The sequence below is a fragment of the Cervus canadensis genome, chromosome 2 (genome assembly GCF_019320065.1).
Source record: "Cervus canadensis isolate Bull #8, Minnesota chromosome 2, ASM1932006v1, whole genome shotgun sequence".
Lineage (NCBI taxonomy): Eukaryota > Metazoa > Chordata > Mammalia > Artiodactyla > Cervidae > Cervus > Cervus canadensis.
This window is the reverse complement of record NC_057387.1, coordinates 110361476-110387418: the sequence shown is the minus strand read 5'-3', so window position 1 is coordinate 110387418 and position 25943 is coordinate 110361476. Positions and strand designations below refer to the sequence as shown.

The 25943-nt window shown below is 42.1% G+C and overlaps 1 protein-coding gene across 1 annotated transcript in view; it reads left to right on the top strand.

Annotated features, from left to right (window-relative positions):
• IQCA1 (IQ motif containing with AAA domain 1) overlaps nt 1–25943 on the top strand; it is a 191040-nt gene that overhangs the window by 30740 nt on the left and 134357 nt on the right. The window contains exon 6 of the mRNA XM_043462063.1: nt 14801–15006. Coding sequence (XP_043317998.1) covers nt 14801–15006 — 206 coding nt within the window. The remainder of the gene's footprint in view (nt 1–14800; nt 15007–25943) is intronic.

The following is a 25943-nucleotide window of genomic DNA, read 5'->3' as shown; positions in this document are numbered from 1 at the left end:
AGATACAACAGAGCATAGAGGGTTAAGAGCAGAGACTCTCTAGGTACACGCTTCAGGTCAAACCACAGTCTGCCACTTTCTGTCTGTGTGACTCTGGACAAGTTTCTTGGCCTTTCTGTACCTCAGTTTCTGCATATGTAAAATGAAGATAGTAATGGTATTCATACATTTATTTTGAGAAATAAACTATTTCTCAATTAAATTATTTCTGCTTATTTATTATGAGAAATAAATTAATGAATATTTGCAAACCAGGCAAAATAGCATCTCAAAAACTAAGTTCTGTTGAAGTGTTTATTTTAAAACATTTTTAAAGACGATAGGACACAAAAGTAGCCAGTTAAGCTCCCACCACTAGGCTAATCAGCTAACAGACTCAACTATTCTGTTCTAGCCCAGCTGTTAACTAATCAAGCTTTACTAAAAATTTTAGAAATTAGCTATAACAGGCTAGAAATTGCTTTATTTTTCATTGTTTTGCACCCATTGAAACTGTGGCATGGAGATCAAACCAGTCCACCCTAAAGAAAATCAATCCTGAGTATTCATTGGAAAGACTGATGCTGAAGCTGAAGCTCCAGTACTTTGGCCACCTGATGCAAAGAGCCGACTTATTGGAAAAGACCCTGCTGCTGGGAAAGATTGAGGGCAGGAGGAGAAAGGGACGACAGAGGATGAGGTGGTTGGATGGCATCACTGACTCAATGGACACGAGGTTGAGCACATTCCGAAAGATAGTGAAGGACAGGGAAGCCTGGCGTGCTACAGTCCATGGGATCGCAGAGTCGAACGTGACTGAGAGACTGAAAAAGGACAAGAGAAAGAAAGATTAACCGTAACTAAAGTATAAGCAGAGGGCAAAACAAAGCCATCAGCTCTGACTCCATACAGCCTTCACGCCACTTCCTGCTGGGTTCGTCTTTCTGAGTAGGTGTGTTTCTATAAACACAGGTATATAAATGCAGAAGTGTTACTCTGAAATGAAATGCTGAAACAAAGGGCTTATTTTTGTAAACTGGGGAACACACACACACATACACATGATCTTAAAACAGACCGACTGACGAGCAGTTTACTCCACAGCGTGAGGCATGCCACGAGCAAATTAGAGCAAGAAGCGTGTGGCGTGGCCGATGGGTTGATGGAGTGGCTCTGAGTGCTCCCTAATGATGCCCTCTCAGGCTGTGTCCAGGAGGCAACTGGAGCTAATTAATCTCTGCATTGACATGGCGGGCATTTGCTGGAGTGGACAGTGGACCCTCTTCCTTCCCATCACTGCTCCATCCTTGCCTCCCGTGACTACAGAGCATGAAAGAGAAGTAAAACCCCCAGGATCAGGAGCTGCTTGAGAAAGTTGCCAGCGTTAAATCACTTGTTTGTGACTGATAAATTGGCCAGATTGTCATTTGGACAAATGTCCATTTTATCTTACTAATTTGAAGAAGGATTTTTAAAGACAAAGCCCATCAAACATTAGATAAGCATTTTAAGTTAATGGACCATAGAGTCCTATTTCTCCACAAACCCAGGAAGCATCATCTTATGTCCTATTTTTACGGCACCATCAATTATTAATATGTATATTTTTGCTGACGGAGGACCTTGCTATAAACGTAGGTTTCGTTAACCAGTTCTGGGTCATTAACTGTGGAAAGCTTGTAAATATAATGGTTTGTTCACATGGGAAGCCTTCATTAAGATGCATTATTCTACAGCTGATGTATTTCCATATATAGTATATTATCATGTTCTCTATTTCCCTTTAATATTCGTAATTTATTTTTAAATGAGTTGCTGTTTATGCGGCGAGTTAACAAATTTGAGTTCCATATGACCAAAGTTGCTAAAGAAGAAAAGATGTTTTAGCCCAAAGGAAAAGCTACTCATTAACATAGGACCTAAATATATTATACCCTTTAAATTCAAAAGCAACTAGAGGAAGAAACTACAAATGACCCCAAATGTATTTTTGTCAGAGAAAGTCTATCTCCAGAAACACGCATGAACACACACATATTAACAGCCCAGCATGGTGTAATAGGGGAAACACACACCCAGAGGACTCAGAAACCTTACTGCCAGCTTCCTCATTAACATAGGATGGCTTGGGGGTGGGGGATGGTCATTAACTGATGGACCTCATTGTCCCCATCTGTTCAATGGGATAATCAGATCCGCACTTCTGTCTCTAAAGATGGATGTAACATCATTGAAGAGATGTAGAGTGAGAAGGTGTGGGACAGAGTGACATGCCAATTACAAAACTCTGGTGAGGGCAGGGAGACTTCTGTTGCGTCATGGATGGTGGCTGTGTCAGAAAGTTGCCTGAACACTCTTGTATAGAACTGTTGAGAGGACACCGGTCAGAGTCGCCTACTTGTTAATTCACTTTTTAAATTTTTTTTTATTTATTCACTTTGGGCTGCCCTGGATCTGCATGGTTGCATGGGCTGTTCTCTGGTTGCGGCTTCTTACTGCGGTGGCCGCTCCTGTTGCAGAGCATGGGCTCTGGGGCACACAGGCTCAGTAGCTGCCTCTCTCAGGCCCAGTAGTTATGGCACATGGGCTTAGTTACCCCGCAGCACAATGGATCTTCCCAGACCAGGGCTCAAACCCATGTCCCCTGCATTGGTCAGTGGATTCATGACCACTGAATCACCAGAGAAGTTCCTCATAAATTCACTTTTATGGATTCGAAGGGGGCAAAGCCCAGCTAAAACACAGTTTCCCTGTGTGACTCTATGGAAAAAATCAAGTGTGATTTACCGTAAGAACAATGTAGTATGTGGGGGGCGGGAGGGGAATGTCATATGACTCACTGGTAAAGAATCATAACATTGACGCATGACCTTAAAACAAATTTACACTTGCATCAGAGACTAAGAAATTTGGGTCCTTTGTAGCAGAGATGCATTTGAACTTCTTCATGAAAACAATGGACTTTAGGAAAGATCAGATAAAAATCTCTGTGAATTATAAACTTGTATTTCATGACACCAGGAATGTAAAACATTACCTGAAAAATATAAGAATTGGTTATTTCTCTCAATGATTAGATAAGGGGAATTCCTATCTCTTTATTTTGACACAAAATCATGACTTTGAGTTATATATTGAAGCAAATTCAGATCACTTGTTTTTTAACATTGTTTTTTAAAAATGATTCTGCAATTCTTATTCTAGATTCACTTTTAAAGTAGTTTTAGGGGTTTTTTTCCTAGTCAAAAGTCGTACATTCTCATGTTCTCATTATACTAAACTTAGACAATAGGCTCATTCTGTTAGACATTCTCATGCATATTTTTATTCAGTATTATATGTGTGATTTTCTTTTTTTTCCACTGACCTTATGTCATTAAGTGAATTCTAACAGCATCTCAATTGTGAATTCAAGTAGAGAAATGCCTCCTGGGGGTTATAAATATTTCTTGGGGATTGTGTGTGTGTGTGTTTGCACCTGCATACTTGCTACATTTAATTATTTCATCCACTTGGAATTTACTTTCATATATATATTAAATATATATGTATATATATATTGACGTTAGTGGTAAAGAATTCACCTGCCAATGCAGGAGACCTAAGAGACTTGGGTTCAATCCCTGAGTCAGGATTGAGGATCCTCTGGAGGAGGAAATGGCAACCCATTCCAGTATTCTTGGCTGTGAAATCCCATGGACAGAGGAGACTGGAGGGTGACAGGCCATGAGGTCGCAAAGAGCCTCTGAGCACGTGACCTAAAATGAGTCTTTAAGACTATCTTTTTTCCACATAATTGATTTAAATGTATAGTTTTGCTGATGTCTTTTGTAAACAAGGCCTTGAATTTTGTCATACACTTGTTTCACAGATTTAGAAATGGGCTTTTCATGTCTTTCTCTTACCCCTGGGACTTTCTTCACCTGGTGCAGTTCAGTTCAGCTCAGTCGCTCAGTCGTGTCCGACTCTGTGACCCCATGGACTGCAACACGCCAGGCCTCCCTCTCCTGGTAGCCCCTAACATCCTTGGGTTTCACCCGCTAAGATGTGGATGCCCCTGATGTAACGATAAAGCACAACCAAGTGCCAGGCTCCGGGACTGGCTTTAGGCTCCATGGACTCCTCGCAGCCTAATGCTGCCCCATCCTTAGGAGAATCGGCACTGTGTTCGCTATCACAGAGGCGGCAAGTGGCCCTGCCAAGACATAAACCAGGCTTTCTGTCCCCAAACCCCCGAGCATGGCCTTGGATCACAGAAGCTAGGGGTCGGTTGCTGCCTCTGCCATCTGCCTGCTGTGTGAATTTGGGAAGGTTAACTAGCCTCTCTAGATCCATTTCCTTGTTTGCTGCTGTTTTTTCCCATTTCTTTATATGATAAGAATACCTGCCTGGCTGGCTTGCTATAAGGGCTGAAACATTGTTTCTCTCCAGTGAGCTTGCACAGCAAAAACTCAGGAAGTCATCCTGTGTCTGCCTCTGTGATTCCTCTCTTAGACAACCCCTCCTCCATCTCTCCTCCTCTGCCTGTTCCCTGTCCTCCCCCTCCCCACCTCACTTCTCCCCTTCCCCTCTCCCCTCCCCTTTTTCATCTCCTCCTCCCCCTCCCCTTCCTCTTCCTTCTCTTTATCATCATCCTTGTAGACTCTGTAGGCCATATGGTCTCTGTCCCAGCTATTCAGGGTGGCCATTGTAGTGTGAAAGCTACCATAGGCAATATGTAAATGAATGGGGATGTCTGCATTCCAGTAAAACTTTATTCACAAAAATAACGGGCCAGGTTTGACCTGTGGGCACAGTGACTAAACCATTTTCTAGAGGCAATTAGTTTTTCCTCAAACCTGATTATTATCAGAATCACTTGAAGATTTTACCAAACTACAAAATATTTTTTTCTTCTACCTCACCGCCAGGGGGGAACTAGGAGTCTGTACTTTTTTTAATGCTTTTCAGGATTTTGAGGGAAAATGTGAACGTGGAAAAAAAGAACTCATTAGTATATCTGAAGATGTATTCCATCTAAAATAATTTCCCTGAACAAGTTCATTTCAGTTCAGTCGCTCAGTCGTGTCTGACTCTTTGCCACCCCAAGGACTGCAGGAAGCCAGGCCTCCCTGTCCATCACCAACTCCCGGAGCTTACTCAAACTCAAGTCCATCACGTCAGTGATGCCATCCAACCATCTCATCCTCTGTCATCCCCTTCTCCTCCCACCTTCAATCGTTCCCAGCATCAGGGTCTTTTCAAATGAGTCAGTTCTTCAAGCAGGTGGCCAAAGTATTGGAGTTTCAGCTTCAGCATCAGTCCTTCCAATGAATATTCAGGACTGATTTCCTTTATGAAGGACTGGTTGGATCTCCTTGCAGTCCAAGGGACTCTCAAGAGTCTTCTCCAACACCACAGTTCAAAAGCATCAGTTCTTCAGCACTCAGCTTTCTTTATAGTTCAACTCTCACATCCATACATGACTACTGGAAAAACCATAGCTTTGAGTAGACAGACCTTTGTCGGCAAAGTAATGTCTCTGCTTTTTAATATGCTGTCTAGTTTGGTCATAGCTTTTCTTCTTAGGAGCAAGTATCTTTTAATATCATGGCTGCAATCACCATCTGCAGTGATTTTGGAACCCAAAAAAATTAAGTCTGTCACTGTTTCCATTGTTTCCCCATCTATTTGCCATAAAGTGATGGGATCGGATGCCCTGATGTTAGTTTTCTGAATGTTGAGTTTTAAGCCAACTTTTTCACTCTTCTCTTTCACTTCCATCAAGGGACTCTTTAGTTCTTCTTCGCTTTCTACCATAAGCATGGTGTCCATGAACAAAGTGACTAGTAAAAACCAGAAAGGAGCAAATATAAAATAAGAATTTTGGGAGGATAAAAGCATGCTCAAAAAAGCAAAACAATAATAACCCCTCTAATATTCTAAATAATTACAAATAATAAATGGACATAACTGAAAGCCAAATTAATTGTAAAAGATAAAGAAATCTTTTGTAGCACAGTGCAAGCAAGTAAACAAGAGATGGAAAATACAAGAGAAAAGTTCAGATCAAACTGGTGGTCTGCCATTTATGTAATATTTATTGCAGGAGGAGAAATGGAGATAAAGAAATAACAGAGAAAAATTTACAGAGGGGAAGACATAATTCTGTCTTTTTAGTACACATCTCTTCATTTTGCTTACTCATTTTTACCACGCCATGTGTCATGCAACATCTTAGTTCCCTGACCAGAGATCCAGCCAGTGCATTGGAAGCACAGAGTCTTTAACCACTGGACGACGAGGGAAGTCCCAAGAAGTAATTCTTTATATTGAATTGATCCACCGAATGGAGAATGTGATACGTGAAGAAATGCACTCACCTAGATTCATTGTGATGAACTTTCAAAAGTCTGTAAAGCATCCTAAGAACAGAAAAGCTTATCTACAAAGCAGCAGTCATTAAAGTCCCAACAAGCTAGTACCCAGCAGCTCTACCTGTTAGAAGAAATATTCTCCAAGGTTGCTAGTAAACTGCCATTTGAGGGGGAGGGACCAAATGAAGACATTTTAGAAATGCAGGTACTTAGAATATTTATGGCTGACTATATCCATTCTGAAAGTTACACTTAAGGGCATGCTTCAACAAAATGAAAACTGGATAAGAGAATGAAGAGTAGATAGAGGAGCCAAAACAGTGGTTAAATCTAAATAGTTACTAATTTTAAAGGTTAATCACAATCTGTGATTATAGAATAGAAGTTTGGGGGAATAAAAGTGAACACATGCAGAGGTCCTAGACTTGCTTAAAGAAATGGTAGAGATACTAATAAATTCTAGACATAGATAGAAATATAGGTGATAATTATTGTGTTAAAGAACTTCAGAATAACTGGCAAAAGATTAAAAATAAGGTGTACAATTTATTAACCACTACATGGCAAGAATGAACAAAGCTAACTGCATAAACCCAACAAAAGCTGTTTGTTAGTTACTCAGTCATATCTGACTCCTTGTGACCTCATGGACTGTAGCCCTGCCAGACTCCTCTGTCCATGGAATTCTCCAGGCAAGAATACTGGAGTAGGTTGCCATTCCCTTCTCCACGGTGTCTTCCTGACCCAGGGATTGAGCCCGGGTCTCCTGCATTGCAGGCAGATTCTTTACTGTCTGAGCCATCAAAAGACAGGAAAGGAAAAACAAGAAATTGTGTTAAAAGGTGTAAGATGGCAGAATTAGCTCCAAATATTTTACTTATCTAATGAATAAAGTTCCTCTTTTCTGTAATTCTCAGATTGAATTTTCATATCCGGTTATATGCTGTTGAAAGGCAGAAACTTTAAACATACTGATGCTGAGAAGTTTAAAACAAAGGAACGTAAGAGTTGTATCCGTTTTTGTTCAGTTGCTCAGTCATGTCTGACTCTTCGTGACCCCATGGACTGCAGCCCACCTGGCTTCCCTGTTCTTCACCATCTCCTGGAGCTTGCTCAAACTCATGTCTATTGAGTCAGTGATGCCATCCAACCATCTCGTCCTCTGTTGTCCCCTTCTCATGCCTTGAGTCTTTCCCAGCATCAGGGTCTTTTCCAATGAGTCAGCTCTTCGAATCAAGTAGCTAAAGTATTGGAGCTTAAACTTCAGCATCAGTCCTTCCAATGAATATTCAGAGTTGATTTCTTTTAGGAATCACCAGGGAAGTTCGTGATTGACTGGTTTGATCACCTTGCAGTCCAAGGAACTATCAAGAGTTTTCTCCAACACCACAGTTCAAAAGCATCAATTCTTCAGTACTCAACTTTCTTTATGGTCCAGCTCTCACATCTGTACATGACTACTGGAAAAACCATAGCTTTGAGTAAAAGGATTTTTGTTGTCAAAGTAATGTCTCTACTTTTAATATGCTGTCTAGGTTTGTCATAGCTTTTCTTCCAAGGAGCAAGTGTCTTTTAATTTCATGGCTGCACTCACCATCCCCAGTGATTTTGGAGCCCAAGAGAATAAAGTCTGTCACTGTTTCCATTGTTTCCCCATCTATTTGCCATTGAGTGTTGGGACCAGATGCTATGATCTTCCTTTTTTGAATGTTGAGTTTTAAGCCAGCTTTTTCACTCTCCTCTTTCACTTTCATCAAGAGGATCTTTAGTTCCTCTTTTCTCTCTGCCATAAGGGTGGTGTCATCTGCATATCTGAGGTTATTGATACTTCTCCGGGCAGTCTTGATTCCAGCTTGTGCTTCATTGAGCCCGGCATTTCGCATAATGTACTCTGCATAGAAATTAAATAAGCAAGGTGACAATATACAACCTTGACATACTCTTGTCCCAATTTTGATACAGTCTACTGTTCCCTGCCCAGTTCTAACTGTTGTTTCTTGACCTGCATGCAGGTTTCTCAGGAAGCATGTAAGGTGGTCTGGCATTTGCATCTCTTCCAGTTTGTTGTGATTTTCCAGTTTGTTGTGATCCACACAGTTAAAGGCTTTAGCATAGTTAGTGAAGCAAAAGTAGATGTTTTTCTGGAATTCTCTTGCTTTTTCCATGATCCAACAGATGTTGGCAATTTGATCTTGGATTCCTCTGCCTTTTCTAAATCCAACTTGAACATCTGAAAGTTCTTGGTCCACTTACTGTTGAAACCTGGCTTGGAGAATTTTGAGCATTGCTTTACTAGCATATGAGATGAGTACAATTGTGTGGTAGTTTGAGCATTCTTTGGCATTGCCTTTCTTTGGGATTGGAATGAAAACTGACTTTTTCTAGTCCCGTGGCCACTGCTGAGTTTTCCAAATTTGCCGGCGTATTGAGTGCAACACTTTCACAGCATCATCTTTTAGGATTTGAAATAGCTCAACTGGAATTCCATCACCTCCACTAGCTTTGTTCGTAGTGATGCTTCCTAAGGCCCACTTGACTTCACACTGTAGGATGTCTGGCTCTAGGTGAGTGACCACACCATCCTTGTTATCCAGGCCATGAAGATCTTTTTTATATAGTTTTTCTGTGTATTCTTAGCACCTCTTCTTAATATCTTCTGCTTCTGTTAGGTCCATACCATTTCTGTCCTTTTTTGAGCCCATCTTTGCATGAAATGTTCTCTTGGTATCTCTAATTTTCTTAAAGAGATCTCCAGTCTTTCCCAATATGTTGTTTTCCTGTATTTCTTTGGATTGTTCACTTAGGAAGGCTTTCATATCTCTCCTTGCTATTCTTTAGAACTCTGCATTTGGATGGGTATATCTTTCCTTTTCTCCTTTGCCTTTCGCATCTCTTCTTGTTTCAGCCATTTGTAACGCCTCCTCAGACAACCATTTTGCCTTTTTGCATTTATTTTTCTTGGGGATGGTTTTGATCACTGCCTCATGTACAATGTTACGCACTTCTGTTCATAGTTCTTCAGGCACTCTGTCTATCAGATCTAACTCAGATGTATCAGTGAGTTTGGGTTAACTTGGTAGAGTAAGCATATGTGTTTTCTTGTACTTTCTGCCCAGTGAGGAGTGAGCCAAGATCCTGTTCTGAGAGGGAGGATTAAGAGAACTTACGCGTTCGGTGAGACCCATAGCTCCCTCCCTCTACTGGGCTCAGGCAGCCTTGCTTCCAGGGCCTCAGGAGCAGGTGGGAGGAGTTCTATCTGCAGAAACTGACCAGCTCAAAAGAAACACATTTGGATACTGATATTCAGATGCCTCAGCAAATATTCAGATACCTCCAACTGGTATTCAGATACCCCCAGGCTCCTCTCTTCATGGGATTCTCCAGGCAAGAATACTGGAGTGGGTTGTCATTCCCTTTTCCAGGGGATCTTCCCAATCCAGGGACTGAACTGTGGTCTCCTGCATTGCAGGCAGAGCTGTCAAGGAAGCCCATCTTCAGATACCTCCAACAAAACAGCTCTGACCCCCAGCAGTCGGCAGCTACCCTACACAGCTTCCAAACAGGTCTGGGAACCTCCCTCCTAAATAAGGGTGATGGTCAAAGAGTTGCCAGTCACTTAGGAGAGACAGAGATGCAACAGAAAAGAAATTTGAAGGAGAAAGAGGAAGCAGATAAAAATAAAAAACAAAATTCTGAAAGTAATAACCTTAGAGAAACAAAAGCAGATTATTGAATCCAGGAATTAAAACGCCATGCTCCCCACCCCCTACCCCAGAGGAGAACCAAAAAACAGGACAGTGCTGTTGAAGAGTTAAAATATAATAATAGAAATTTCAAAAAATAAAGTTGAAAGAAAAAGTTAAGAAAATCTAAAAAGTAGTCAAATGACAAAGTGATGGATGAGGGATATGTGTAAAGAAAATTGCAGGAGTTCCTTGAAAAAAAGAAGGAAACAGAGGAAGGAAATTATAAAGAAACAGTAACCAAAAAAGAAAAAAACTTATAACAAAAGGCTAGGTAGTTTCGGATCTAAATTGGGCCCGACTTTCGGTTGTATCCATATCTTGGCTATTGTGAATAGTGCTGCAGTGAACATGGGATGTAGATATCTCTTTAGGTCATTTCCTTTGAATTCAGTTTAGTTCAGTCACTCAGTCGTGTCCAACGCTTTGTGACCCCATGAACTGCAGCACGCTAGACCTCTCTGTCCATCACCAACTCCTGGAGTTTACCCAAACTCATGTCCATTGAGTCGGTGATGCCATCCAACCATCTCATTCTTTGTTGTCCCCTTCTCCTCCCACCTTCAATCTTTCCCAGCATCAGGGTCTTTTCCAGTGGGTCAGCTCTTCTTATCAGGTGGCCAAAGTATTGGAGTTTCAGCTTCAGCATTAGTGCTTCCAATGAACACCCAGGACTGATCTCCTTTAGGATGGACTGGTTGGATCTGCTTGCAGTCCAAGGGACTCTCAAGAGTCTCCTCCAACACCACAGTTCAAAAGCATCAATTCTTCTGTGCTCAGCTTTCTTTATAGTCCAACTCTCACATCCATAGGAATATATACACAGAAATAGGACTGCCGGATCACGTGGTAGTTCTGTTTTTAATTTTTTGAGGGAAGCTCCAGAGTGACTATACCAGTTTATATTCCCATCGACAATGTACAAGGGTTCCAGTTTCTCCTGTCCAGCGCTTGTCATCTTTTCTCTACTTGGTAGTAGCCATTTTGACAGATATGAGCTGGTATCTCATTGTGGTTTCTGTTTGCATTTTCCTGATGATCAGTGATGTTCACATATTTTCATATACCTGTCGGTCATTTGTGTGTCTTGTTTGGCAAAAATTGTCTATTAGTTCCTTTGCCTGTTTAGGCTATTTTTTTTCTAATTTTTTTATTAGTTGGAGGCTAATTACTTCACAACATTTCAGTGGGTTTTGTCATACATTGATATGAATCAGCCATAGATTTACACGTATTCCCCATCCCGATCCCCCCTCCCACCTCCCTCTCCACCCGATTCCTCTGGGTCTTCCCAGTGCACCAGGCCCGTAGGCTATTTTTTAAGTTCCATGTGTTCCTTATATTTTTTCTACACTCCTTATCAGATACGTGGTTTGTAAATATTTGCTCCCTTTCTGTAGGTTGCCTTTTCGTTTTGTTTCTTGTTTCCTTGCTGTGCAGAGACTTTTTAGTTTGGTATAGTCTGACTCATCTAGCTTTGCTTTTGTTGCCTGTGTTTTTGGTGGCATACCCAAAAAATTATTGCTGAGAAAACTGTCAAGAAGCCTATTCTTTATTTCTTGAGTTGTTTTCTGGCTTCATGTTTTATGTTTAAGTCTTTAATCCATTTTGAATTGATGTTTGTATATAGTGTGAAATCAGGGCTCAGTTTCATTCTCCTTCATGTATATATCCTGTTTCCCAACACCATTTTTTGAAGCAACTAATCTTTCCCTATTGTTTTGGATTTGGGGGTATGATACACTTGGGGAGACAATTACTGAAGTTTTAAAATTAGGTATATGTAAAATGAGCATATTTTTAAAAACCACACAAACACATGCATATAATGATGGAAGTTTTTCAAAGTGACACAGGAGCCAACTGAAAGAGCTCCCAATGATCAAAACTGGGACAATTTGAAAAGAAAATAATAAAGCAACACTGGACTATAACCCAAAGTGTAAAATGAATATCCATGAGGCCATATGGATATAAATACAAGATCAAGTAAATTAACAAATGTGAGAGAAGAGACAAATCATCTTTGTTGTGTGATCCCAAATAACAAGAAGCTGTATCCTCAAGGAGAGGAACTTAAATTTTCACTTCTTAATTGGGGTGCACTTAATGACTTTCCAAAGAGGGCAGTGTGAAGTCTAAGTCAGGTGACCCAGGGAAGCATCGTCAGCCGTAAGTCTTGTTGATAATGTGTGCCCTTGATACGATGTGATGAAAACGGTGCTTTATCTCTGTGGCCTTTCTCTCAATCACCCATGATCCCAGCCTGATCATTACCAGGTAGAACTGTGTGTCAATGTAATTGGTTTCCCGTATAAATCTGTGCATTTTATCTTTGGTGGTGGTTTAGTGGCTGAGTCGTGTCCAGAGCTTTGTGACCCCATGGACTGTAGCCCACCAGGCCCCTCTGTCCATGGGATTTCCCAGGCAAGAATACTGGAGTGGTTACCATTTCCTTGTCCAGGGGATCTTCCCCATTCAGAGGCTGAACCTAGGTCTACTGCATTGCAGGCAGATTCTTTACCAACTGAACCACCAGGGAAGCCTGCATTTGTTTTGAGAGGAAATCTGTGGACTTCCCCAGATGGACAAAGGTATCTGAGGTACAAACCAGGTTGAGAACCATTGGTCTGTATGGAACATTATCAGATGTGCTAGTTCCTTCTCCCTGTATCCACCCCATCTCCTCACTCTATCCACAGCCCACGTTCTCTTTCCACTTCAGACCCTTGGCTTATCTTATTCACTTGTCCAGGAAGAGGAGGATTTGTTTATGCTTCTGATTTGACAAAAAAATCTTTTGAGGTTAGTTAGCTCAGCCTTTGGAGAAGAAAATGGCAACCCTCTCCAGTATTCTGGCCAGGATAATCCCATGGACAGAGGAGCCTGGCGGGCTGCAGTCCGTGGGGTCACAATAGAGTAAGACAGGACTTAGCAACTAAACAACAAGAAGCTTTGCCCAAGGTTCCAAGGGCTCTTTAACCATCCCCTCCCAAATAGCCTCTTTGGGAAGGAAGGCCCGCAGAAGGTGGGCAGTGGAGGGGCATGCAGATGACCGAGGAGTCACAGACATCTGAGTTCTGACCTTGGATGTACCCGGGCCCCAGGCTCTGTGCCCTGTGTTCTCAGCCGTGTCCAACTTTGCAACCCCATAGACTGTAGCCCGCCAGGCTCCTCTGTCCAGGAATTTTCCAGGAAAGAACATTGGAGTTGGTTGCATTTCCTCCTCCAGGAGATCTTCCCAACCCAGGAATTGAATCCACATCTGCTGCATAATGCTTAACCATGGCTCTCTGGAAAGAAACACATGCATGTGTATTCAGACTTATGTTTATTACCACATCATTGATATAGGATATGTACATGCAATTTACAAATAATAGTGAAATATGCACTTCTGTTCCTTGCACATTCAACGTAGCTGTGGATTCTCTCAGAGCACCTTCCTTGATTTTTACTAAACCCATGTATCTGTTGTCAGCCTGTGGTTGCAGTTGACAAATGAGTGTCGTTTCGGTATGAGTGTTGACTGATATTTTTCTTTGTGTTAATGAGGAAGATGAAAGTGAAACAGCAAAATCTATGCCAGGACGTCACTCATTCAACTTTTTTTTTAAGTCAGGGACTCCTTTGCTGAATCAGATGATAGTTTTTGAATGCTGGAAGAATATTTCCTCAGTTTTTTGTGCTATTCACAGTGTGACACAGACATGACACACTTTTATGTTTATCTGCACTTTTATTTTCTCTACCACTTTCTGAAGTCTGCACAGTCAAATCTAAGTAGTAAATCAAGGCTTCATCTGTCACACGTGTTCATTTCTAGGGTGTAAGTATTCCCATAGCCGACTTCAGGCTGCTAACCGGAATGAAAGTAGGAAGATACTCACAGAAGTACAGCATTATACAGTATTTCATCATACAGACAAGACAGGCATAGTACCATCAAGAACAAAGAAGACAGTAAAATCCAGCACAAAGTAATTATGAATCAATGCATTTTTAGTATTGGTAGCTTGTGTTGTTAACGCAGTTTATTCTTTTTGTAATGTTATATGTTTACTTCTGGCTGTGCTCTGGGTCTTTGTTGCTCCTCTCTAGTTGTGAGCAGGGGTTACTTTCTAGCTGTGGTGCACAGGCTTCTCAGTGTAGCAGCTTCTGTTGTGTGGAGCCCGGGCTCTGGGGTGTGAGGGCTTCAGTAGTTGTGGCACACGAGCTTAGACATTCTGCAGCATGTGGAATCTTCCCGGACATTAAACCCATGTCCCTTGCAGTGGCAGGCAGATTCTTATCCACTGGACCACCAGGGAAGTCCTGGCATTGTTTTTTCTTGAAATCAGAACACCCAAACTCTTTTCATCAATTCTTGCTTTCTTACTCTATATTCTTTTCTCTCCCCCTAGCCAAGAAGATTTAGAAAAGCTTTACTTTCTGTAACTTGAATGATTTTTGAACGATTTACCAAGTATGCATTTTTTAAGCTAACTACCCCCACCCCCAGCCAGTTTCTTGAAAATGTGTGGAGTGATCTCATCCTTCCTCCCCACGGTGGTGAATCACTCCTTCAAGTCCTGCAAGATCTGATTCTTTCGTTCTGTTTGTACTCCTTAAGGGCCTTGGGTAAGACACTGTTGAAGATATTGACATGTTTCGTTAGTCTCTAATATTTTTCACCAGCACCGTAACCTTCATGATCTCAAACCTTTTGGCCTATATTTTCAGAATCCACCTCCTTTGTTGAATGAAGTCAGTGCTGCAATAATCCAGGCTGACAGGCTGTCCCACCTGAGGAATAAGGTGCAGATAAAGCATGAAGAGGAATATAGAGACGCCTTAGTCACGATCAAGGATGACCTGAAACTCACAGAGGGTCCTGACATCAAGGAGAACCTTCAGGATCAGATCCGTCATTGGTTCATCGAATGCAGGTAACGGCAGGGCCTCTTTCCTGACAGTCTCTGCTGTGGTGGGTGATGTCCTGGGATATTTTTTAAACATAGAAATATGTTGATATATAGATTCATGTGCCTTTCTGGCTTCATTTTAGAAAAGTAAAAAGGCTAAGAATTCAGGAAATCATTTTTTTTATTAAATTGCTTTTTTCCCCTGTTTTATTAACCGTCGTCCATATAGTACTTTCGTAACCACAAGAAGTCAAGCATCATGAGTGGCTGACACAGCCCCAGGTTGGCAGGAGCTCACAGCCCGGGTCCTGTCTCAGATCCAGCCGCATGCAGGTCATGCTTCTGGGGGTTGGCCGTAATTGTACCAGGCTCTAGAGTCTCAATCATGGTCCTTTTCTGTAATAATCCCTCGAGGCAGCTGCTGAATCTGGGACCCGACGCCTGGTCCCCAGGCCTCCCTGAAATGTTGGGAGGGGAGCAGTCCTGGCGACAAGGCATCGTGTACGTTAAGGCCTTTCTGTACTGAGGGTCTGCCTCTACTAAGGGTCTTTTTTTTTTTTTAAATTTATTTTTTTATTAGTTGGAGGCTAATTACTTCACAACATTTCAGTGGGTTTTGTCATACATTGATATGAATCAGCCATAGATTTACACGTATTCCCCATCCCGATCCCCCCTCCCACCTCCCTCTCCCCCCGATTCCTCTGGGTCTTCCCAGTGCCCCAGGCCCGAGCACTTGTCTCATGCATCCCACCTGGGCTGGTGATCTGTTTCACCATAGATAGTATACATGCTGTTCTTTTGAAACATCCCACCCTCACCTTCTCCCACAGAGTTCAAAAGTCTGTTCTGTATTTCTGTGTCTCTTTTCTGTTTTGCATATAGGGTTATCGTTACTATCTTTCTAAATTCCATATACATGTGTTAGTATGCTGTAATGTTCCTTATCTTTCTGGCTTACTTCACTCTGTATAATGGGCTCCAGTTTCATCCATCTCATTAGGACTGATTCAAATGAATTCTTTTTAACGGCTGAGTAATATTCCATGGTGTATATGTACCACAGCTTCCTTATCCATTCATCTGCTGATGGGCATCTAGGTTGCTTCCATGTCCTGGCTATTATAAACAGTGCTGCGATGAACATTGGGGTGCACGTGTCTCTTTCAGATCTAGTTTCCTCAGTGTGTATGCCCAGGAGTGGGATTGCTGGGTCATATGGCAGTTCTATTTCCAGTTTTTTAAGAAATCTCCACGCTGTTTTCCATAGCGGCTGTACTAGTCTGCATTCCCACCAACAGTGTAAGAGGGTTCCCTTTTCTCCACACCCTCTCCAGCATTTATTGCTTGTAGACTTTTGGATAGCAGCCATCCTGACTGGCGTGTAATGGTACCTCATTGTGGTTTTGATTTGCATTTCTCTGATAATGAGTGATGTTGAGCATCTTTTCATGTGTTTTGTTAGCCATCTGTATGTCTTCTTTGGAGAAATGTCTGTTTAGTTCTCTGGCCCATTTTTTGATTGGGTCATTTAATTTTCTGGAATTGGGCTGCAGGAGTTGCTTGTATATTTTTGAGATTAATCCTTTGTCTGTTTCTTCATTTGCTGTTATTTTCTCCCAGTCTGAGGGCTGTCTTTTCACCTTACTTATAGTTTCCTTTGTAGTGCAAAAGCTTTTAAGTTTCATTAGGTCCCATTTGTTTAGTTTTGCTTTTATTTCAATATTCTGGGAGGTGGGTCATAGAGGATCTTGCTGTGATTTATGTCGGAGAGTGTTTTGCCTAGTTCTCTCTAGGTTTTATAGTTTCTGGTCTTACATTTAGATCTTTAATCCATTTTGAGTTTATTTTTGTGTATGGTGTTAGAAAGTGTTCTAGTTTCATTCTTTTACAAGTGGTTGACCAGTTTTCCCAGCACCACTTGTTAAAGAGGTTGTCTTTTTTCCATTGTATAGTCTTGCCTCCTTTGTCAAAGATAAGGTGTCCATAGGTTCGTGGATTTATCTCTGGGCTTTCTATTCTGTTCCATTGATCTATATTTCTGTCTTTGTGCCAGTACCATACTGTCTTGATGACTGTGGCTTTGTAGTAGAGTCTGAGTCAGGCAGGTTGATTCCTCCACTTCCATTCTTCTTTCTCAAGATTACTTTGGCTATTCGAGGTTTTTTGTATTTCCATACAAATTGTGAAATTATTTGTTCTAGTTCTGTGAAAAACACCGTTGGTAGCTTGATAGGGATTGCATTGAATCTATAGATTGCTTTGGGTAGAATAGCCATTTTGACAATATTGATTCTTCCAATCCATGAACACGGTATGTTTCTCCATCTGTTTGTGTCCTCTTTGATTTCTTTCATCAGTGTTTTATAGTTTTCTATGTATAGGTCTTTTGTTTCTTTAGGTAGATATACTCCTAAGTATTTTATTCTTTTTGTTGCAATGGTGAATGGTATTGTTTCCTTAATTTCTCTTTCTGTTTTTTCATTGTTAGTATATAGGAATGCAAGGGATTTCTGTGTGTTAATTTTATATCCTGCAACTTTACTATATTCATTGATTAGTTCTAGTAATTTTCTGGTAGAGTCTTCAGGGTTTTCTATATAGAGGATCATGTCATCTGCAAACAATGAGAGTTTCACTTCTTCTTTTCCTATCTGGATTCCTTTTACTTCTTTTTCTGCTCTGATTGCTGTGGCCAAAACTTCCAACACTATGTTGAATAGTAGTGGTGAGGGTGGGCACCCTTGTCTTGTTCCCATGATCAGGGGAAACGTGAACACGCTTTCATTTTTCACATTGAGGGTGATCGGTTGCTGTGGGTTTGTCATATATAGCTTTTATTATGTTGAGGTATGTTCCTTCTATTCCTGCTTTTTGGAGAGTTTTAATCATAAATGAGCGTTGAATTTTGTCAAAGGCTTTCTCTGCATCTATTGAGATAATCATATGGTTTTTATCTTTCAATTTGTTAATGTGGTGTATTACATTGATTGATTTGCGGATATTAAAGAATCCTTGCATTCCTGAGATAAAGCCCACTTGGTCGTGGTGTATGATTTTTTTAATATGTTGTTGGATTCTGTTTGCTAGAATTTTGTTAAGGATTTTTGCATCTATGTTCATCAGTGATATTGGCCTGTAGTTTTCTTTTTTTGTGGCATCTTTGTCTGGTTTTGGAATTAGGGTGATGGTGGCCTCATAGAATGAGTTTGGAAGCTTACCTTCATCTGCAATTTTCTGGAAGAGTTTGAGTAAGATAGGTGGTAGCTCTTCTCTAAATTTTTGGTAGAATTCAGCTGTGAAGCCATCTGGTCCTGGGCTTTTGTTTGCTGGAAGATTTTTGATTACAGTTTCGATTTCCTTGCTTGTGATGGGTCTGTTAAGATCTTCTATTTCTTCCTGGTTCAGTTTTGTAAAGTTATACTTTTCTAAGAATTTGTCCATTTCTTCCAAGTTGTCCATTTTATTGGCATAGAGCTGCTGGTACTAGTCTCTTATGATCCTTTGTATTTCAGTGTTGTCTGTTGTTCTACTAAGGGTCTTAATTAAATGTTTAGCAGTTTAAAACCTGTTTGCAAAAGATGCCTTTTGTTTACAAAGAATGTGCTCCTTTGTTAGAGAAGTACAGTAGAACAAACACTTGTAGAACACAGCGCAAATTTCCACCCATTAGAGCAGGTACTTTGCAAGCAACCCAGTTGTAGCAGCTTTAAAATCTATTTCAAGAGGGGAAGGAAAGAGAGCAGAGGGTTGTGATGAGTCCCAGAGCTGTGGAGGCAGACACACCACTTGTTTTCATTGATGGGTATCTTGCTGGACCACATCAGATTCAGAGATGCTCAGACACCAACTTTGGTGAGCTCGTCAGGATCAGGGAATTTAACTTGTTGGCAACAGAAAGCCAATCTTTCCTCACAAAGCCTTATATTATAAGATGTTTATATCTGTGGCTCCAAAATCCCTGTGGATGGTGACTGCAGCCATGAAATTAAAAGACACTTGATACTTGGAAGAAAAGCTATGACAAACCAGAATGGGTATTAAAAAGCAGAGACATCACTTTGCCAACAAAGATCCATCTAAACAAAGCTGTGGTTTTTCCAGTAGTCATGTATGGATGTGAGAGTTGGACTGTAAAGAAAGATGAGTGCCAAACAATTGATGCTTTCGAAATGTGGTGCTGGAGAAGACTCTTGAAAGTCCCTTGGACTGCAAGGAGATCCAACCAAGTCCATCCTAAAGGAAATCAACCCTGAATATTCATTGGAAGGACTGATGCCGAAGCTGAAACTCCAATACTTTAGCCACCTGATGCGAAGAACCGACTCATTAGGAAAGACGCTGAGGCTGTGAAAGATTGAAGGCAGGAGGAGAAGGGGACGAGAGAGGATGAGATGGTTGGATGGCATCACTGACTGAACGGGCATGAGTTTGAACAGACTCCGGGAGGTAGTGAAGGACAGGGAAGCCTGGTGTGCCGAAGCCCCTGGGGTTGCAGAGTTGGACATGACTGAGCAACTGAACAATGACAAATATCTGTGGTAGGCGGATGACTTCTGCAGACCCTGCCTCTTCCCCCAGTGATGCCCTCCCCTCCTTGAGTGTGATGTAGACCTAGAACTTCAGTTCTAAAGGAAAGAATGCAGCAAAAGCGATGGCGACCCTGCCGTCTTGCTTGCCTCTTGGTCCCTCACTTGCTTTCTCCCTCTGGCTCTGAGAGCGGTCAGCTGCTGCCCAGCAGAGGGACCCACTTGGAAGGAACTGACAGAGGTTCCCGGCAACAGCCAGCAAGGAGCCTAGGGCCTCCTTCCAGCCGGAGAAGAACAGAGTCCTTTCCACAATCACATGTGTGAGCTCGGAGAGCGTTCTCCCCCAGACGAGCCTTCCAGTGAGGCTGCAGCCCCAGCCAACACTGACTGCAGCCTCGAGGGGGCGGGGACCCTGAGACACGGGTATTCTGCTGAGCCACACCTGGTTCCCCACCCACAGTAACGTGGGTTTCCGTCACTATTGGGGTCACTTACAATGCAGCAACAGGTGTCTGACGTACATCAGTTACTTTACAGTGATTCAGAAAAACATGAACAGTCAGTAAGCTTCTCTTGCATTAACTCTTGGATCTTAACACAGTATCTCCTCAATAATCCTTAAATTTTGTAACAAAGCTTCTTTTGGAATGTTCGATATCAGAGTTACATGGCTTTGATTGGGGAGTTTGGTCCTTTATTATATAAATAGAGCTTTTAAATATTTATGATTTCTTAAAATTCAAAATTGATTACTTTTGTGAGTTTTTCCCTTTATATGTGTTTTCAGGGATATTTTATAGCAAAACGTGTTCTCTTTTATCAGCTTCCTCCTCACTCTTCATTGTGGTGATGGTTTCATGGAGACATAAAATATACATAGACAGGTAGGTAGATAGGTATCTCAAAGTTATCAAATTTTACCCTTAAATATGAACAGTTTGTGTGTGCTCAGTCATGTCCGACTCATTGTGACCCCGTGGACTGCAGCACACCAGGCTCCTCTGTCCTTCACTGCCTTCTGGGGTTTGCTCAAATTCATGTCCATTCAGTCGGTGATGGTATCTAACCATCTCATCCTCTGCCGCCCCTTCTCCTTTCTCGTGGCAAAGGGGCTTGTGTAACCCAATAAAGCTGTGAGCCATGCCATGCGGGGCCGCCAGGACGAAGGACTCATAGTGGAGAGTTCTGACAGAATGTGGTCCACTGGAGAAGGGAACGGCAAACCACTCCAGTAGTCTCACCGCTAGAACCCCATGAATATGAACAGTTTATCTATATTAATTGTATATTATTAAATATTATATATAATATATAATTATATAATATATTATTATATAATACACATATTGTTTTATATTAATTATAAAGCTTTTAGAAAATATATCAGAGAAAAGATAAAGTTACCAGCAAAGATGTTAGCATTTCGTTTTTAAAAATAGCATGTCTTTGTGTTACTCAAATACCAAAACCGAGTATTCTAATCACTTGTTCTCAGGTTGCCCCACCACCACCACCCACTAAACCCCACTTGCAGTATAGGGAAAGCTTAATAGATAGCGATCTCTTCTGGTTTAAAATAGTCTCTTTAAGGTTAACTATGTACTTTGAGTACATCTGCAGTCACTTAGGGTGCCTCCCCATCACGAGTGTCCCATTTTCCTTCCCCTCGTGCCATCTGACTGCAGAGCGAAGTCACCAATCCTCGTAGCAGCAGCTGGGAGCCGGGGCGAGTGCCTGGGCAGCCGCAGTTCCGGCCTCTCATCTCCTGAACAGGCCTCATCCCACTGGGATGCTGAGTCCTTCCCAAGCCCCATGTTCCCCAGGAGCACCGGGGTGCCATGCTCAGGCCTCCGGGGACCAGTGGGCTGTCTCACCAGCAGGTCCCCTGCTCCCGGCTCCATCCAGCCCCCTCACGTGCTGCACACACAGGAACACACCTCACATTGCCCAGGCGGTCCGTGATGCTCTCCAGGCACTCCGGAGTCTCTGCCCCGGTCTCAGCACTCATCCCCTCCTGGTCTGAGACCTTTGGAGGGTGGGGCCCAAGGTCCAGGTGGTGTCCTCACTCCGCTGCCTTCTCTTCTCTTGCCCGTTGGCCTGGACCACCAGCTGATTGTTCAGCTTCAGCTTCCTCAGGACACCCTCGCTCGGGGCCTGCCTGCCATTCCTTTCTGCCTCCTCCTGGAGCTGCTGGCATCCTCCCCATTCCTCCCCCAGGTGGTCTGCGTGACCACACAAACCGGAGCCTGACGACAGCTGTGTGGCCTTGGGAACCGGCTTAACCTCTCTGTGCCATCCATCTCCTCATCTGTGATACAGGGACCAGACTCAGGCCCGCTTCGTGGATTGTTAAGAGATGAGACTTAGCCCCCAGAGGCAGGCCGTAATCATTCCCGCTGTGTTGTAGCCATCTGCTCACCCCTGGGCTCCTCCCCTGACGCAGCGGACGCCCCGTGAGGACAGTGCCCGCTGCAGAGAAGGGACGGCGGTGATCACATTTCCCTTCCAAGCAGTGGCCTGTGCAGACCAGCAGGGCCGAGGTTTTCTGTTCTTAGCTGATTACATAATTGTGTCTGGAGGAAATGCACTCGAGATGGTTGTCTGCAATCATGGAAATTTAGGTAGAAAGGCAGCTCTTTCAGAAGAATTGCCTTCTGATTAAATCATCTTGGTTTATAATTGAAACCTTCCTTTTCATAGTTAACGAAGATGATTTGCCCTCTGTTCCTGAACTTTCCTTATCAGCAACTTTCTTCTCTTTTCTGAGGACTTCAGGGAACAGATGTACGCAAATACATTTCCTGCAGATGAGATAATTCTTTACTTTTTAAAAAAAGATTCTTATTTGTTCATTTCTTTTTGACTCTTGGACCAGGGATTGAACCAGTGTCCCCCGCATTGGCAGGGAGAGTCTTAACCACATAACCATTCTTAACCACCACGGACGCCCTCTTTACTTTTATATAAACTTTTAAAATCCAGTTTAAAAGGTGACATAACCAAATTGAAAGCACTGTGTACAATTATAACCCCAAATAAGCTAAAATATACATAATGTATACCCACATATACAAAGATAGATTCATACATGGATCTTAATTTTTGAAATATGTGTTTGTGTATGCATGGAAAATTTTTGAAAGGATTCACTAGAAACTTTGTTGGCATGGCTACCACGACAAGAATAGTGATGTTGTTCTTGTCGTTCAGTTCAGTCGCTCAGTCGTGTCCGACTCTTTGCAACCCCATGGACTGCAGCATGCCAGGCCTCCCTGTCCATCACCAACTCCTGGAGCTTACTCAAACTCATGTCCGTCGAGTCGGTGATGCCATCCAACCATCTCGTCCTCTCTCGTCCCCTTCTCCTCCTGCCTTCAATCTTTCCCAGCATCAGAGTCTTTTCCAGTGAGTCAGCTCTTCACATCAGGTGGCCAAAGTATTGGAGCTTCAGCTTCAGCATCAGTCCCTCCAATGAATATTCAGAGTTGATTTCCTTTAGGGTTGACTGGTTTGATCTCCTTGCAGTCCAAGGGACTCTCAAGAGTCTTCTCTAACACCACAGTTTGAAAGCATCAATTCTTTGGCACTCAGCCTTCTTTATGGTCCAACTCTCACATTCATACATGACTACTGGGAAAACCATAGCTTTGACTATATGGACCTTTGTTGGCAAAGTAAAGTCTCTGCTTTTTAATACACTGTCTAGGTTTGTCATGGCTTTTCTTCCAAGGAGCACACGTCTTATAATTTCATGGCTGTAGTCACCACCCGCAGTGATTTTGGAGCCCAAGAAAATAAAGTCTCTCACTGTTTCCGTTGTTTCCCCATCTATATGCCTTGAAGTGATGTTACTTTATGTAGTGGTGTTACTTTTTATTTTATATTCTTCTGTACGGTTAGAAGTCTTTTTTTTATGAGTCATTTTTGTAATTAAAAAGCCTAGTTGAAAATATATTAGAAAGTAAAGAAAGGCATGAAGTTAGTTTGGGATAATCTAAAATAAACATTTAAAATGTTAAAACACCCTATTAAAAAAAAAAGTAGATTAATACAGTACCTGCAGAGCACGCTTGGAAATTCTCTTTTGATGAGAGAATAGGGTGCCTGGAGGCTGGCTAGTTGAGTTGTCCCCCCATCTGAGATGCTGAAACGGTCATGGGAGACCCCATGGCCTCCTGGGAGCCATCCTTCCCACTGGCTCTGGGCTTCCTTTGAAGACCCAGCGCTCCCAGCCCAGCCAGTCCCCTTGAGAACATTCCATCCTGGTGTTGCTGACCTGACAGTTTGGAGGCCGAGTTAGAGCAGGTCCCGTGGGTGTGCTGTGTATAATTCACACAGACGTAAAGACCCATTCGTTTGAAGTGATGCAAGATCAAGAGTGGATTTATTTTCATAATCGGATTACATTTATCTGATTGACTTTGATAAAAATCCTTTTCTTTGCTTTTTTAAATCAAAGACAAATAAAAAGCAAATATTGTCTTTTGAAACATGAAACATTGATCAATCCTCAGGATAAATTCCAACAGGGCACACAGTGACAACTAAAAAATGACTTGAAGTTACAATTAACTCCCATAATTTAAAATACTTATTCTTAGCTCATTTAGTCTATACTTGTAGTTGCCAAAACTAGGATTTCTTTCTCAAGTCAATTTTTAAATTATTTTAGAAGTCTTTTTTTTCCAGTGTTAAAAGTAATACATGTTCATTGTAGAAGCTTTACAAGATTGAGTTTAAGAAGAAAATCTACAATTTTAATATACAGAGATAGCTACTATAAAAATTTTTGGCAAATTGCTCTCCAGTATTTTTCTCTCATGTATAATGTATATTTCAATTAGTTTTATGAATCCTTTTTCTGATTTTTAAAAATTTAACATCGGATTTCCTTTTGTCCTTAAAATATTTTCCAAAAGAGGTCTTTTGTGATTGTTTAACATTCTGTTGGATGGCTGCATTGGCTAATGAATCCGTTTTTATCTTTTTGCCAGATTGATACAGGAACAGTGACTTCTCAGCAGTCTTTTAATTAGCATTTATTTTATGATTTGGAGCAGTTGGAAAATCTTTTGGTCTTTTTATTAGTAGTATTTCTTCTGTGAACTGCCCAGTCATTCATATGCTTTTCTTTGTGATGTCTTTTTTATTAAGTGATCTCTAAGCTATAGTTGTTTATATACATTTTTGTGGTGATTGTTTAGTTGCTGAGTCATGTCCGACTCTTCTGCAACCCTGTGGACTGTAGCCTACCAGGCTCCTCTGTCCTTGTGATTTCCCAGGCAAGAATACCAGAGTGGTTGGCCACCTCATTCTCCAGGGGATCTTCCCGACCCAGGGCTGGAACCTGCGTCTTCTGCATTGCAGGCTGGTTCTCTACCACCGAGCCACGGGCGAAGTCCTGCCATGTGTCACTGGAGGCTACCATATTGGATGACACAGTCATGGGAAGACTTGCTTTGAGATCCTCTCTTGCTATAACTGGTATTTCTCTCGGCTTGGGACCTTCCCTGAACTGCCATCTAAGTTTCACTATCCATGGCTGAGCTTCATTTTGAAGTACCATAAAGGAATCTTGGAGGTGACCTCATCCAGCCCCTTCATGGAGAACCTTGAAGTCTATGGAACTGTGGACTCTTGTCACTGAAGACGCACAGTCTCGCCCCCCTTTCTCCACACGGGCATCAGGCCGCCTGAGCGGCTGGCAGCTCTGATTCTAGGCCTCTGTTTCTTTGCAAATGGTCCCATGTGGGCCATTTCTCCACACCTGCATTTTTTTCATCTTAATTTGTTGAAATGATGCCTGGCATCCAGCTCACCTTCAATCTAGAGAGAAGTAAGACCCCCGGACGGGGTGACAGCTCTAGGACTGGCCCTGTGGCATTTCTCCTGGGCTCTTAGCAGACTCCTCTTAACCCGTGTAATCTTGAGGAATCTGGAAATGGTGTAAACGACATGGCCTTGTTCCATTTTTTAAGCCAATGCACCAGGAAATACACATTCTTCCTGAAGAGGTCCTGGAATGCTTTGCTAATCTTTTTTTTAATTTTGAAGATTCAATTCAGTTCAGTTGCTCAGTCGTGTCCGACTCTTTGCGACCCCATGGACTGCAGCACGCCAGGCCTCCCTGTCCATCACCAACTCCCGGAGCTTGCTCAAACTCATGTCCTTCGAGTCAGTGATGCCATCCAGCCATCTCATCCTCTCTCGTCCCCTTTGCCTCCTGCCTTCAATCTTCCCCATAATCAGGGTATTTTCCAATGAGTAAGTTCTTTGCATCAGGTGGCCAAAGTATTGGAGTTTCAGCTTCAGCATCAGTCCTTCCAATGAATATTCAGGACTGATTCCCTTTAGGATGGACTGGTTGGATCTCCTTGCAGTCCAAGGGACTCTCAGGAGTCTTCTCCAACACCACAGTTCAAGAGCATCAAT